Source organism: Cricetulus griseus (genome assembly GCF_003668045.3).
Source record: "Cricetulus griseus strain 17A/GY chromosome 1 unlocalized genomic scaffold, alternate assembly CriGri-PICRH-1.0 chr1_1, whole genome shotgun sequence".
NCBI classification, from domain to species: Eukaryota; Metazoa; Chordata; class Mammalia; order Rodentia; family Cricetidae; genus Cricetulus; species Cricetulus griseus.
Window position 1 is genome coordinate 77,697,906 of NW_023276807.1, and position 16,446 is coordinate 77,714,351.

Here is a 16,446-nt window from a genome sequence, read left to right on the forward strand (position 1 = left end):
AAGGTAGAAATGCTTATGCTGTCTGTATATATCTTTATGCAAAGTTATACTCTTGAATTTGCTCAAGATTGACTGTAAGAAGTGAACACAATGGGCTGGAGAGATGGCTTTGTGGTTCTTAAAGAGGACTCAGGTTCAATTCCCAGCACCCACAAGACAGTTCACAACTGTCTGTAACTCCAAGATCTGACACCCTCATACAGATGTACATGCAGGCAAAACACCAATGCACATAAAATAAAATTAAAATAAATAAATTAAAAAGAATCGACCACATAGTAGAAAGGAAGCAATGGTTTCAGTGTTTCAAGATCAAACCCAAACATCATAATAGAATTGATTTATTGCCGATAGTGTTACACTCAACATCTATTTATGTTAACTATGCTAAAACCCATTTGCCCAGCCAATGCCTAAAAAATGTTGTACAAGCGCCCTCAGCTGGTTAAAATAAAGAACTACCAAAAAACATGTTCCATTAAGTAGAAGGAATCATCTTCAGAAATTTCTGAAACTCCAGCCTGGGATCGAAGAACGGACATGATATCATTAAACAAATTTTCAAAGCCATTCTGTAAACATATATTTGCCATTTCTTGCCACTTTTCGAAGGAGCAAAATGAATCACCCATCACAAGATGCTCTATTAAATCTGGAAAAGAAAACACAGCATTATACTATGAAATTCCCTCTTACTTGATAACCCATACTTAGCAAGCCTTCAAAAATGAAGAGACTCCCTTTCAACACAGTTATTCTCAACACGGGTTTGGCCCAGTAAGTTTCATGCTATGGCAATTATGACATAGTGCTCAAGTATGACACTATGGCAGATCTTGTACATTCCTTCTCTTTCTTCTCCTTTGTCATTCATCATTAACTACATCAACTCAGCCATCTAACTTGTTTTCCTTCCCCCACCCCCTCCACACATATAAGGTAGATGGTGTTGAAGGGAGTAAGGCAGTGAGCTCAGAAAGTGAAGAGTAGTGCTGAGGACTGTCAGAGCTTGGAAGAGTAGAGCTTGGATTGTCATGACCCTTTAAACAGTTTCACAAATGCTCTAGCAGTGTTGCCCAAGGGTTAAGAGACTCCTTAGCAAACCATAATCCTTTCTCCACATAGAGACTTCTTAATCTTGTAGTATCTATAACCAATATTGTTCTAAAAGAAATGAAATAGTTTTGCTTTTAAAGAAATCTAATATGGGGGCTGGAGAGATGGCTCAGAAAAGCATTGGCTATTCTTCCAGAGGACCCAAGTTCAATTCCCAGCACCCACAAGGCAGCTCACAACTGTCTTTAACTCCAGTTCCAGGAGATCTGACACTCTTACACAGACATACATGCAGGCAAAACACCAATGTACATTAAATAAAAATGAAATCATTCCAGGCAATGGTGGAGAGGATAACCTAAAAGCCCTTCCCCTAAAATGAGACTGATGACTACTCTTTATGCCATCCTAGAGCCCTCATCCAGTGGCTGATGGAAGCAGAGACAGACATCCAGATATACACTGAGATGAAATCTGGAATTTAGTTGAAGAGAGGGAGGAATGAAGATCGAAGGGGTCTGTACCAGGTTGGAGAAACCCACAGGAACAGTTGGCCTGAACAAGGGAGAGCACATCGACCCCAGATGCTGTCTGGGAGGCCAGTACAAGACTGATCCAGACCCCTGAACATGGATGTCAATGAGGAGGCCTCTGCACTCCAGGGAGCCTCTGGTAGTGGATTAGTATTTTTCCCTGGTGTAAGAAGGAACTTTGAGAGCCCATCCCACATGAAGGGATACACTCTGGCCCTGGACACACGGGAAGGGCCCAGGCCCAGCCCAGGAAGATTTGGTGGACTTTGCGGATCCCCCATTGAGGGTCCTATCCTGCCTGGGGAGTGGTGGGTGGATGGGGTGTGGGGTAGGTTGGAGGTGGGGGAGGAGGGATGGGGCTGAGGGGAGGGAGAGGGAGAAGGGACTTACATGTGAAACAAGCTTGTTCCCTAACTTGAACTAATAAAAAAAAATTAAAAAAAGAACTCCCTCAGTAAATAAAGTCTGCATTGTAAAAAAAAAAAATAAAGTAAAGAAATCATTAAAGAAATCTAATATGATTTACTTTTAAAAGAAAATTGATAGTAACTCTTTGGTATTTATCATTTGTTTATTCTGTGTATGAGGGATGCATATGAGGTTATACATGTATGTGCACATGTGTACACATGAGTAAAACCCTTACGAACTATCAATCTTCTATTTTTGAGACAGGGTTTCTTATTGGCTTGTAGCTTGCCATGCAGGCTGGAGTAGATGGCCAGCAAGCCCCTAGGACCTGCATGTCTCTGCCTCCCCAGTGCTGGAACCACAAATGTGTGCTACCATACCTCATACTTTTGCATGTGTTCTGGAAACTGGGCACTGACGGAGCTACCTCCTAGACCCACTATTCACCGGTTCATGGAACTAACGTCTTACCTATCAACTGCATTACTTATTAAACTTTGCTACAGAAGATTTCCCTTTTGATTACTATCATCACTAGTATTTTATTTTGAACACAATTGTTATTTTCCTATCAAATATTTTAGTTACTACCTGTAATGATAAATTCAGAATATTAAATTATCTTCCTCACTAGAAGAAACCATCCTGAGTGAGGTAGCCCAGTCAAAAAAAGACAAAAATGGTATGTATTCACTCATATATGGATTTTAGACATGGAGCAGGGGATTGCCAGCCTAAAAATCACACCGACAGACAAGCTAGTAAACAAGAAGGACCCTAAGAGAGACACACATGGTCCCCTGGAGAAGGAGAAAGGGACAAGATCTCCTGAGCTAATGAGGATCATGGGGGGAGGGGAGAGGGAGTTAGAAGAAAGAGAAGGGGAGAAGGGGAGGGGAGAGGAGGACATGAGGGAGCAGGAAGATCTAGTCAGTGAAGGAATGGAGGAGAGCAAGAAAAGGGATGCCATCATAGAGGGAGCCATTATAGGTTTAAAGAGAATTCTGACACTAGGGAAATGTCTAGAGACCTACAAGGTTGACCCCAACTAAAAATCTAAGCAATAGCGGAGAGGCCACCTTAAAAGCCCTTCTCTGATAAAAAGCCCTTCTACCTTATATGCCATCCTAGTGACTTCATCCAATAACTGGTGGAAACAGAAGCAGACACCCACAGCTAAACACTTAGCTGAATTCTGGAGTCCAGTTGCAGAGAGGGAGGAGTGATGAGCAAAGGGGTCCACCTGAGGCTGGAGAAACCCACAGAAACAGCTGACCTGAACAAGGGGTTGCTCATAGACCCCAGACTGATAGCTGGGAAACCAGCATAGGACTGTTCCAGATGCCCTGAAGGAGGAAGTCAGTTTAGGGGTCTGGACAATCTATGGGGCCACTGATAGTGGATCAGTATCTATCTCTAGTTCACAAATGAACTTTGGGAGCCCTCTCCACATAGGGGGATACTCTCTCAGCCTAGACACACTGGGGAGGGTCTAGGCCCTGCTCCAAATGATATGACAGACTTTGAAGATTCCCCCATGGAAGGCATCACCCTCCCTAGAGAGCAGAAATGTTTGGGATAAGGGGGTCAATGGCAGGCAGGGAAGAAGGGGAGGGAGAGGGAACTGAGATTGACATGTAAAAGAAGCTTGTTTCTAATTTAAATAAAAAAGTATTGCTCTTAAAAATTATCTTCCTCAATATATTTTCTGGCAATTAACTATTCTTTCTTTGACCTTAGACAATAATATGAAAAGTTACCTGTTTAAACTTCTATATAAAATTAATGAAAAGGGGGAAATGTGGAATTTTAATAGCTCCTCAACTTCACTGCAAAACAAAGTTACATCCTTCAACAAACATCCCAATACCAATAGGCTTGCTAACATGGTAAGCTTCACATTTATAAATTCTAATCATCTGGAAGTTCTCCTTAAATGACTCATGACTATCTCTTTCTCAACAGCACTTGAATTTACTTAGATGTGGTAATATCTGAAAATTCCTCTTGCCTTCAAAGAGAATGAACTTTGGTCAGATCTCAAAATCAAGTTACTAACATGCCTTAAGATCACTTAAAACTATGTACTCAATCTGCTGTTTTACAGTGTTCTCAGTCTGTTGTAAGTTTAACCTACCTTTAAGAAAATAATGTAGCCATGTAACCAACGTTATTACACCTTGGACTTCCCACTTAATGACTTTTTACAACTGAAGCTAAAGGAATAATTTTAATATTAAACTATATACTTTTCTATACCTCTGACCAAGAAGTGAGTGAGTGTGTGTGTGTGTGTGTGTGTGTGTGTGTGTGTGTGTGTGTGTGTGTGTTGTGAAAATCACTTGTTGAAAACAGCAAACAGGTCTGTGCGGTGGTGGCTCACACCTTTAATCCCAGCATTCAGGAGGCAGAGGCAGACCAATCTCTGTAAGTTTGAGGCCAGCCTGGTTTACAGAGTTCCAGGACAGTCGGGAGTGTTACACAGAGAAACCCTGTCTGGAAAAAAGAAAGAAAGGAAACAAGTTGAAAGCAACCTTAAACAAAACAAATAATCCATAAATGTTGGAAGCAATATTTAGATGTAGGTTGATAATATGTCTGGGGTTTTGAGTGCTGTTCTGGGTCAGTACAATAATTTCTTCCCTTGTAAAACTCTGTTAAAGATTTCTTTAGACAAGTATTTTCATTCCTTTCCCACACCATGCTTTCTGTGCTACTAAACAAATTCAAAAGCCCTTTGTTAGGGACAGACAGGCAACAAGGGCCGAGAGATCAGACACACACAACAGACAGCTGACAGGACACAGACCACAAACTACAGACAGAACACAGGGAGAATAGTGGAGAATTCAAAGCTGGGCTCCCTCTTGGTCAAAAGTAGCCAAGCAGAAGTCCTTTTCATTCCTCAGTGCATCGAAGGCACACTTACCTTTCCCACCTTTACTGACTTCCTGAAGTAGTTTAATGCCCACTTTTTTCATATCCGCGGAAAACACATGAAGTACAGTAAGGACAAAAGAAAAAATTGGTGGTTTCCCATATCTTTCTTGAGTAAGACATTTAATTAACTCAATATGAGGACATACTGTTATCAGCATTATCAGGTCATCTGCGAATGAAAATTTAAAAATCAAATCTCACCATCCTGATGTGACAATCAACTAGACATAACAGATGTATACTCCTGCCAACAAACCTTCTTCTCCATACTCGGAAGTCCCCCCTTTGAATCCAATCTAAACTCAACAGTATTCTCTTCAATTTTAAACAAAATTAGAAAAAAAGGATAATTCAGAGCAAGGAGTATCTGAAAATATTTATTAAATAATATTCAGGAAAAGAACTGTGTTGGCAATCAGGGACTTGACTTCTAAGCACAGACCCACCAGTCACTCGTCTTTGTGACTCCGTTTTCACACCTGAAAAGTACTACAGTTGTAGAGAGTTTATACAATTTTATTCAACATTAGATTGGGTTTATCATGTCTGCTTTTAAGTAATAAATCAATGTAGTTGGCTTTTTAAAAGTATTTATTTATGTGTATATGTTCACGGGTGTGTGCATTTCTTTTTGCTCACATACAGACAACTTCTAGTGAGTACAATATCATTTTTCTCTTTGTGTGTTGCACAGAAAATAGAACTCAGTCATTCCCCCTAAAAGTATTCAATGTTAGGAAATTCAAAACTCAAGATTGTAAGAAGCAACTAATAAAGCTGGGCATGCTCAAATGTGTCTGTCCTAGTGCCAAACAGCCTGGAGGAAGGAGGAGTGTGAGTAGAGTCTGTTTTTTTGTTGTTGTTTTTGTTTTGGGGTTTTGTTTGTTTGTTTGTTTGTTTGTTTTTCGAGACAGGGTTTATCTTGTAGCTTTGGAGCCTATCCTGGCACTCGCTCTGGAGACCAGGCTGGCCTCGAACTCACAGAGATCTGCCTGCCTCTGTCTCCTGAGTGCTGGGATTAAAGGCATGCGCCACCAACGCCTGGCAAGAGTCAGTTTTTAATAAATCAATGTGGGTTTCAAAATTATTTATGTGTATGCATGTATGTGAATGTGTGCATTAGTGCACAAGTGAAGCCAGCAGACAGGTGAGTGTTGGGTTTCTCCTTTCACCATGTGGGCCCTAGGGACTGAACTCAGATCATCCATCTTACAGGCAGCCAAGGTAACTATTTTAAGTAGTTAGAAGTTGCCAGCATACAATCATTTTCATTATTTATTTTGTGGGTGGGGCTGGAGGGGCAATGCACTCATGACAGCAGAGGTCAACTTGCAGGAGTCCATTCTCTTCTACCATCAAACTCAGGCTATCAGGCTTCTTCACTACTGAGTCATCTTGTTGTGCCAACATTTTACCATTTTTATTATTTATTTATTTATTTATTTATTTATTTATTTATTTTATTTATTTTTGGTTTTTCCAGACAGGGTTTCTCTGTGGCTTTGGAGGTTGTCCTGGAACTAGCTCTTGTAGACCAGGCTGGTCTCGAACTCACAGAGATCTGCCTGCTTCTGCCTCCCCGAGTACTGGGATTAAAGTTGTGTGTGCCACCACCTGGCCTTGCTACCATTTTTAAACCCAGAAAAGTAGTTCATGTGGTATAATATACTATCCAAATACTAATACACCACCCAAAGAATACCTAAAACTACAATTATGGTTTTAGATTTATAAATCCTACATTAATTACCTAAGTTTTCAATATAAGATATCCACCTTTTAGGCAGAACAGAGGTACTTTTCAGAATAATTTCTAAGTCTCTTAAGAGCTATTATAAATGTAATTTGTATCTAAAAGGCAATACAGGGTAATCTTGTGTTTACTAAACAAATACCTTGTGTGCCAGGAGTGAACAAATAGTAATTAACTGACCTTGTTACTCAGAAATAGTGATATATTGTCATTTTTGTATTACAAGTGAGAAAATAGACTTAGAGATATTCATCTTCTCTGAATTATAAATGATATAATGATACAATGTAAAACGGCCTACCGGGTCCCTAATATTCACAACTTTCCACAACTACAAGTGCCATACTCCATAATTATATACATGTAAGAATATATGTATACATGAACACATGTGCATCCGTACACATACAAAGAGAGAAAAAGGTTAAGTGAGGAGATAGGGAGAAGGAAGAGCAGAATATGATTTTATACCAATCAAATCAAACAATTAACCAGGCAGTTAATCCCACCACTAAGGAGGCAAAGGGGGAAGATCTCTGTGAGTTTGAGGCCAGCCTAGTCTACAGAATTTCAGGGCAACCAGGTCTATACAAAGAAATCTTGTCTCAGAAAAAAAATCAAACAATTAAGCAAACAAGAAAACATTTTTCTTAGAAAAGTAACAAATAAATGGCTTGAATCACCCAGTTTTAACATATAAAATTAACTCCTCTCTCTCTATTACACTCAATAGTTATTCAAACTTCTCCCCTGTAAATTGGTGACTTTACCAGTATTACCTGCAGAAGTTGATAACTAATTAGAAAGGGTGCATTTCAAATCTGACCCTCTGTGCTTACTGTCCCTCAGATCTGCTTTCTTACTCTTTGCTGGTAATATGTCAATCATCTTATCTCCCATGTGTTGTCCTAATAAACACATAAGCTTGTTATTTGCTTCATCCACAAATGCCTAGAACAGTGGTTCTCAGAAGAAGGTCTACAATGTCATAGCTCCGAAGTTACTTGTCTTTTTTGCTCTCACTCTCGTACAAACACACAGAGGTATTTTCTGGCGGTCATAAGTGTGGTATTACAGCAAACACAAAGAGCTATCTATTTTCACGAATCTTTTCCTTGTAGGGGACTAGGCAACATCTATCCCCCTCCTCCTAAGGACCCAGTGACAAACCAAAGCTCTCTTCCACCAAAGATCCTCCTGGAGAATCCATGAATTTATTAGGCGCATGGTGAGAGGTTACTGACAGGAGTGTGGGTGACCTCAAAGTGACCACATGGAAACTCTTCACCAAAGCCATTGCTTTGCCATAAAGTCTAGATGGAGCTGCTTTCCCTAGTCTTTTCCAGCCTATAAATGTTTTCCCTCCCTGAGACACCAGAGCCATGTGCAATTAGAACACAAGTGCACACAGTTGAGAGGGTCCTAAGACCCTCCTGGCTCCCTCTACAGTCAGCACCTGACTGTGATGATCATTCATAATTGGGCCCAGCTGCACTCATGAAGATGGCAGTGTTTGATTGGGAGGAAAGAGTTCAACACCCAAACATTACAGAGACTCATAAAAATGTAAAATAATGTTACTCTTTTCACTAATCTGACTTTGAAAAATAGTTGTTTTTCATAAAATCATTCATGACAACATATAATGGGTTTATTATTGATACTTTACATAAGTTGTTAAATATTTTTACATTTTCTTTAAATTTTAACTACACACACACACAAATATGTGTGTAAAAAATCATTATAATTGCTGGGTGTTGGTGGTGCAAGCCTTTAATCCCAGCATTTGGAAGGCAGAGGCAGGAGGATCTCTGTGAGTTCTAGACCAGCCTGGTCTACAGAAAGAGTTCCAGGACAGGCTCCAAAGCAATACAGAGAAACCCTGTCTTGAAAAACCAAAAAAAAAAAAAGAAAATCATTATAATAGTTCAAGTGAAACCTAAGAATAAGACAATTGAGAAATTGTGATCTAGAATAAACTGGTTTCCAGACAGATGTTTACTAAATTCACTTTGATGATGGAAGGATAAGCAAGCAAATAATTTCAGTTTCAGACATTTTGGTTGTGCTTCTGGGGTTTGTTTTGTTTTTTTTTTTTCCTTTTTTTGGGGGGTGGGGTGGGGTTTGAGACAGGGTTTCTCTGTAAAACAGTCCAGGCTGTCCTGGAACTCACTCTGTAGACCAGGATGGTCTCAAACTCACAGAGATCTGCCTGCCTCTGCCACCAAATGCTGGGATTAAAGTTATTCGCCCATACTGCCCCACTGAGTATTGGTTTTTGATATAGTGTCTTGCTATGTATCCCAGGCTGACCTGGAACTTATAAATACCAGATTGACCTCAAACTTGTGATCATACTGCCTCAGCTGCCTAAATGCTAGGAATACAGGCTTATACTACTATAACCAGCTTTCATTTCAGGCTTTATTCTAGAAATGGTTAAAGGGGAAAAATAAATACAATCTTTACTTCAAAAAAAACATTTATACTTTTGGAGCAAAATGTTTTCAGGAACTGCCCTGTGCTTTGTTTTTTGTTGTTTTCTTTTAATTTATAAATATAGACCTGATCATTTAAATCTAAGAAGCATATCTTTATAAAGCAGAAATTTTAAGATTGAACCTGGCCAGGTGGTGTGCCTTTAATCCCAACACTCAAGAGGTAGAGACAGTCAAATCTTTGTGAGTTCAAGGCCAGCCTGATCTACTGAGCCAGTTCCAGGACAGGCTCCAAAACTAAAAAGAAACCCTGTCTTGAAAAACCAAAGAGAGAGAGAGAGAGAGAGAGAGAGAGAGAGAGAGAGAACTGAACCTGCCCTTACAGTCTAAGACAATATCTTGACAAGTTGTGCTGTACCTAAATAAAAAGTAAAATTAAGAGAGTTGGAGAGATGGCTCCATGGCTGCTCTACCAGAGGCCCCACAATTGTTCCCAGCACCCACATGGAGGCTCACAACACCTGTAACTCCAGTTCCAGAGGATCTAATGTCCTTCTCTGGCCTCTGTGTATACCAGGCATATGAACAGTGCATAGATATAAGTAAAATAGGTGTCTTAGTTAAGTTTTTATTGCTGTGAAGAGACACCATGACCACAGCAACCGAAATTAAATTAAAATAAAACATTTAATGGGGGGGGCTCACTTACAGTTTCAGAGGTTCAGTCCATTATCATCATGGTGGGGAGCATGGTGGTGTGCAGGCAGGGGTGGTGCTGCAGCTGAGAGTCCTACATCTTGACTCTGAGGCAACAGGAAGTCGCTTGACAGTCACACTGAGGGAAGCTTGAGCAACACAGACCTTAAAGACTGCCCCCTCAGTGACACACTTCCTCCAACAAGGCCACATTTCCTAATAGTGCCACTCCCTTTGGAGGGCACTCTTTCAAACCACCATTATAGGCAAAGTGATTTTTAAACACTGTTTCTGTCTTTTAAGCTTGATTTGTCTCAAGTTACTATAATTGTTTTTTTTTATCTCATAACAATGTGAAATAAATACCAAGGATGAATACCAAGTTCTAAATAGGATTGAGAATTATATCGAAAATTATTACAACCTAATTATTTCAGAATATAATACATTATTAGGGAGACAAAGTAATATGGCAGTCAATTTTGCTTCTGGGCACTAATATAATTTACATTTTGCAACGAAAAAGAAACTTCACTTGTGTGTGTTCATGTGTATGTATGTGTATATATGCAAGCATTTGTGTGTACTTGTGGAGGCCAGTGGATAACTTCAGGTATCACTTCTCAAGTACTGTCCATTCATTTTGTTTGTGTGTGGTGTCTTCCCTGCATGTGTCTATAGAGGAGAGAAGAGGACACCAGACCCCTGGGACTAGAGCTACCCAGGAGTGACTGTGTCTTCTGGAAGAACAGCTCTTAACAGCTCCCATACCCAGTTTATTCTTTCATTTTTAATACTTTTTTTTTGTTTGAGACAGGGTCTCTCAATAGTATGGAACTCAATATGAAGGTCAGGCTGGCCTTGAACTCACAGAGATCTACCTGCCTCTACTTCTGAGTACTGGGATTAAAGGTGTGTACCACACACCCAGCTTCTTAACATAGGTTATGGGATGGATCAGATTCGGGTTGTTATGTTTGCAAGGCAAACATTTTTGTGGATTAGGTCATTTATCTCCCTAGGCCCAAAACCTCATATTTCGTTCAATAAAAATCCCAAGCATAATATACCCTTACTTCATATATAAACACTAATATAATTCTTTCACATGGAAAAATAGTACAGACACTGAATCTGTATCCTTAATTAATAATACAAAATTCACTCAACGTATTTTAGTAGAGTGGTCCCTATCCACTACACCAGACTGCTCTATTACTGTTTAATTACTGGCAAATGTCCCAGTGTACTTTAGCCTCTCTGGGAAAACATGAACTGTTTCTATCCATAAAGCAGATATTTTAACAAACTTTACTTCAGAAAGATTAAGTGAAATAATGCACATAAACAGCTAACCCCTACTCTCAGTAATATCCAGTGTGCTGTCATCAATCAATGAAGACATTAAGAGCTTTAGAATACATTGTAGGCAAAAGTAAGTTCACTACTTGAAAAATGATAAGGTTCAACAGCCATAAATATCCTTTTTCCTGGAAAATACAGCTTAAAATTGCTACTTCTGTGTGCTTTGTAACTTCTTTCTTGTATTTGTTTGTTTTTGTAACTTCTTAAAATGGAGTCAAACATATAGCCTAAAAATGGAGATTGGATTAAGCCTGAGAATGGGGGCTGTCCAAGACAAAACGGCAGTCCACAGAAATGGAAAAAGATATTCACCAACCAACCCCACATCCGACAGAGGGCTGATCTCCAAAATTTACAAAGAACTCAAGAAGCTAGTCTCCAAAACAACAAATAATCCAATTAAAAAGTGGGATACAGAACTAAATAGACAATTCTCAATAGAGGAATCTAAAATGGCTGAAAGACACATAAGAAAGTGTTCAACATCCTTAGCCATCAGGGAAATGCAAATCAAAACAACTCTGAGATACCATCTTACTCCTGTCAGAATGGCTAAAATCAAAAACACCAATGACAGTTTATGCTGGAGAGGATGTGGAGAAAGGGGAACACTCTTCCACTGCTGGTGGGAGTGCCAACTCATATAGCCACTTTGGAAATCAGTATGGAGATTCCTCAAGAAAATGGGAATCAGCCTACCACAAGATCCAGCAATTCCACTCTTAGGCATATACCCAAAAGAAGCACATTTATACAAGGACATCCGTTCAACGATGTTCATAGCAGCACCATTTGTAATAGCCAGAAACTGGAAGCAACCTAGATGTCTCTCAACTGAAGAGTGGATAGAGAAAATGTAGTACATTTACACAATGGAGTACTACTCATGGGGTGGGGGGACAATGGAATCTTGAAATTCGAAGGCAAATGGATGGAACTAAAAGAAACTATTCTGAGCAAGGTAACCTAGTCACAAAAAGACAAACAGGGTATGTACTCACTCATATATGGATTTTAGACATAGAGCAAAGGATTACTAGCCCACAATCCACACTACCAGAGAAGCTAGGAAACAAGGAGGCCTTTAAGAGAAACATACATGATCCCCAGAGAAGGGGAAAGAGACAAGATCTCCTGAGCAAACTGAGAGCTTGGGGAAGGGGAGAGAAAGCTAGGAGAAAGAGAAGGGGAGAAGAGAGGATGGGTGAGGAGGACATGACGGAGCAGGAAATTTGAGTTGGGGGAAGAATAGAGAAGAGCAAGATAAGAGATACCATAATACAGGAAGCCATTATAGGTTTAAAGAGAAATCAGGCACTAGGGAAATGTCTGTAGATTTACAACGATGACACCAACTAACAATCTAAGCAACAGAGGAGAGGCTACCTTAAATACCCTCCCCTGATAATGAAATTGATGACTGTCTTATATGCCATCCTATAGCCTTCACCCAGCAGCTGGTGGAAATAGAAGCAGACATAAAAATCCACATAAAGGATTTTTAAAATAACTGGACTTTTCAAATGTATATATATATATATATGTATATATATATATATATATATGTATTATAATAATTATAAATGAAGTATTAGTGAAATAATTTAAATACTCATTTCAGAATTTTGATAGCTAGCTTGTAACAGATTATGACCTAAGAGTAAATAGTAAATAGTAATTCAGTGAATGGATCTCTTACTGTGAGTCTCAACCAGAGTGAGTTTAAGGTACCCACAATCCTGACAGCACCCATTCTCTCTTTTTTTCTTTCTCTCCATTTTTTTATTTAAATTAGAAACAAGATTATTTTACATGTCAATCCCAGTTCCCTCTGCCTCCCCTCCTCTCCTGCCCCCTCCCCAATTAACACCCTACCTATCCCATACCCTTTCTGCTCCCCAGGGAGGGTGAGGCCTTCCATAGGGGGTCTTCACAGTCTGTTATTTCCTTTGGGATTGGGCCTAGGCCCAACCCGTGTCTAGGCTCAGGAAGTATCCCTCTGTATGGAATGGGCTCCCAAAGTCTATTCCTATGCTAAGGATAAGTACTGATCTACTTTAAAAGGTCCCATAGATTTCCGAGGTCTCCTCACTGACACCCACGTTCATGGGGTCTGGATCAGTCCCATGGTGGTTTCCCAGCTATCAGTCTGGGGACCAAGAGCTCCCCCTTGTTCAGGTCAGCTATTTCTGTGGGTTTCACCAGCCTGGTCTTGACCCCTTTGCTTATCACTCCTCCTCCTCTGCAATTGGATTCCAGTGGTAGAACACACCTTTAATACCAGCACTCAGGAGGCAGAGGCAGGAGGATCTCTGCGAGTTTGAGGCCAGCCTGCTCTACAAAGCAAGTTCCAGGACAGCCAGGACTGTTAACACAGAGAAACCCTGTCTTTGAAAACCAAAACCAAACAAACAAATATAAAAAAAACCTTACATGTTTCTAGTAATAGCCACACATTAAATGTTTCCTTTGAGAAAAAAATGCATAATGCATATTATGATATCCAATTAACTCTTATCTTATTTTCATGTAAATTTACAAAAGAAATCTCCTATCCCTGTGCGTCAAAATATTTTATAAGCTAAATTTCAAACAGTGCCAGCTCCTATGAAAGATGTCAGAGTTAAACTGTGTAGGCTTTCTTTACTCACCAGAGGTAAAGTCCTTGAACTGTTGTATATGTTCCACAGCCTCATGAATCCGACCCTGTTTACACAGGCAAAGAAGAGCTTTCTTGTGTAGATGACATTCATTGTAGATAATCTGAGCTAAAGCCAGGCACCTGGGCTTGTAGTATGTGTTCTGCTCCCCATAAGCAACAATAACATCCCCAGCCTTCTCAGAAAATGTCAGCCTGAAGCAAGTAGATCATCAAGGCACATGTCAGGGAATTCTTGATGAGTGGCTGAGACTGAATGTCTGAGTATACAGGACTTTAAGAATGGATTATAAATAGCCTATAAGAATTGTAAGTCAATGAGCAATTGGTGATGAGATTGAAATTACACACATGTGAGATTGGCAAAACCCAAAACATTCAGTACTTACTCCTTTGGGGAAGTATTTTGGTAAAATTGAGATCAAAATTGTTAAAGTCTATAAGCAAAACTTAAATTGACAGACAGAATTAAAAGACTGACAGAATTAAAATTGCCAGGTAATCAAAGTCTGCACGCCACTTTGCTCTCATAAGTTACCTTAAAGTCTGTCTAGATTCTGCAGAATATACAGATTTCTTAGACGTTTGATAATGGGGACAATTTTGGCTCATTATTAGATTTGCAAGCATTTTCACTAAAAGGAAAGCTCCATCATATCCCGTTTTTCTGAAGTCCTCATGTGCTCTCTCCACCCCAAGATCCAGCCCTAAGTGTGTCACCAGCTGTTAGTTTTAATGTTATAGATAATAAGGAAAGTGTGGGGGGCAGGATGCACTACCCATTAGGAGAAACTGAGGAAGCAGTTCTTTTCAAGCAGTTCAATCGAATCACTTCATTTGCTATATTTAAATGTGCCTGTTTATATACAACTAGAGTGAACCAACCATCTGTACTATTGAAGTAACAACAGCTAGAAATTCTCAACATAAGCCAAAAGAACATTTGGGCATGATCAGAAAAATCACTTCTAATTAGTGCTTATATGGAAATTGTGCTTTAGGTATATTTTTAACTGATGGCTACAAAATAGTAGGGCTCACATAATACTTGTGGTGTTTGTATACTTCTAATAAAATGCTGATAACATTAAAATGAAATCCTGATACTTCTGCAAAATGTCTCATAACTGAACATGCTGTAAATAAGGACTCTGTATTTATTGGGTTGGAGAGTGGAGGGGTAGTTCAAGAATCAGAAGACTCAGTTTTTCTTTATAAACAAAGTTGGCAGATATGAAAGGCTGGGCCCAGCTCTCAAGCTAGCGCAGCTCCAAGCATGCTCTGTCTGTGATGAGCAGCTAAGACTTTGCTATGTCCTTCCCTGTTTGGCTGTACTCAGCTTTACTAGGAAGCCCAGATTCTCATCCTCACCCCCACCTCATCTCAGGCTCTGGTTCTAAACAGACAAGCCTATACACACCAGCAAAAATCTGCCAGTCTATAGGCGACCTGACTTCAAGAAGCCACCACCTGTTGGCTTACGTGTTCTTCTAAACTTCTTAGTGCAACCACCTCAGATGTTCTTCCTAATATAATATATACTGTCTCCTAGGTTACAATACATGTGTCCATAGCCTATCTAGAATCAGGTTCCTTGCCTTTTCCCTCCCAAGAGGTGTGCTACTGACCAATCCTGTGTCCGTGTCACTCATCTTCCGCCTACTGTTAAGTTGCCATGTTTTATCTTGTGAACTTCATTGAATTGACTTTTAGTCTGAGCTCTTTGTGACTGGGCCTTCATAGACATTTTCTAATTACTTTTAATAGGGAACTGACGTAAATCCTAAAATACAATATTTAAATCAAACCATTAGCTGGATGTAGTGTGACAAGCCTATAATCCCAGCAGATAGGAGACTGAGGCAGAAGGATTAGACCTGGAGGCCACTCTAGGCTACACTGGGAAACTCTAGCTCACAAACAACAAATCATTCTAAGTCAGAGAAAAACAACCGTATTAATCATATGTCAAAATTAAGTTAGCAACTTAAAATTGCTTACTTTTCCTGGGTGACCCAGTGGGTAACTAAATCAAGCCGTTTTTCAGATAGTCCACATTTGATTCCCTCCAGGGTTAGGTCAGCATTAACAGGACGTTTGAAAGCATGACTCCTGCTAAATATAGCCTCAAAAAACAAGAGTAATGGGAGAGGCTTTCCTCTAATTTTTCCAACAGCTACAAAAAAGGAAAAATGAATGAGAAATTTGAGTCAAATACATTAAGAATTAATTTGCTTTTTCTTGTTTCATATTACTACTTTTAATTTCTTACATTTTTAACCCTTTAACAATGGATACAGAATACATTTTACATTTTATAACAGTATCACTATATATTGCTATGTATCATCATTATGTACCATTGTGTAACACTATGTATTATTATGTACCACTATATATCACTATGTAACACTATGTATCATTATGTACCACTATATATCACTAGGTATCATTACTATGTACCACTGTGTATCATCACCATGCAGGCCCCTGTGAGGGTGGAGGCAGAGGCTGCAATGATTTGGCCGCAAGCCAAAGGATGCCAAAGTTGGTGAGAGCCACCAGTAATTCAGATATTTCCCAACTCATAGA

General features: G+C 39.5%; 1 protein-coding gene across 6 annotated transcripts in view; it reads right to left on the reverse strand.

Annotated features, from left to right (window-relative positions):
• Positions 1-325: 325 nt before the first annotated feature.
• Clhc1 (clathrin heavy chain linker domain containing 1) overlaps positions 326-16,446 on the reverse strand; it is a 34,973-nt gene continuing 18,852 nt past the window's right edge. For 5 of the 6 annotated variants that reach the window (XM_027387955.2, XM_027387957.2, XM_027387956.2 and 2 more), the window contains 4 exons: positions 15,856-16,030; positions 13,847-14,049; positions 4,930-5,109; positions 326-652 (listed from right to left, as the gene is read on the reverse strand). In XM_027387955.2, coding sequence (XP_027243756.1) covers positions 459-652; positions 4,930-5,109; positions 13,847-14,049; positions 15,856-16,030 — 752 coding nt within the window. In that variant the 3' untranslated portion in view covers positions 326-458. The remainder of the gene's footprint in view (positions 653-4,929; positions 5,110-13,846; positions 14,050-15,855; positions 16,031-16,446) is intronic. The other variant, XM_035452348.1, reaches the window with a different exon arrangement.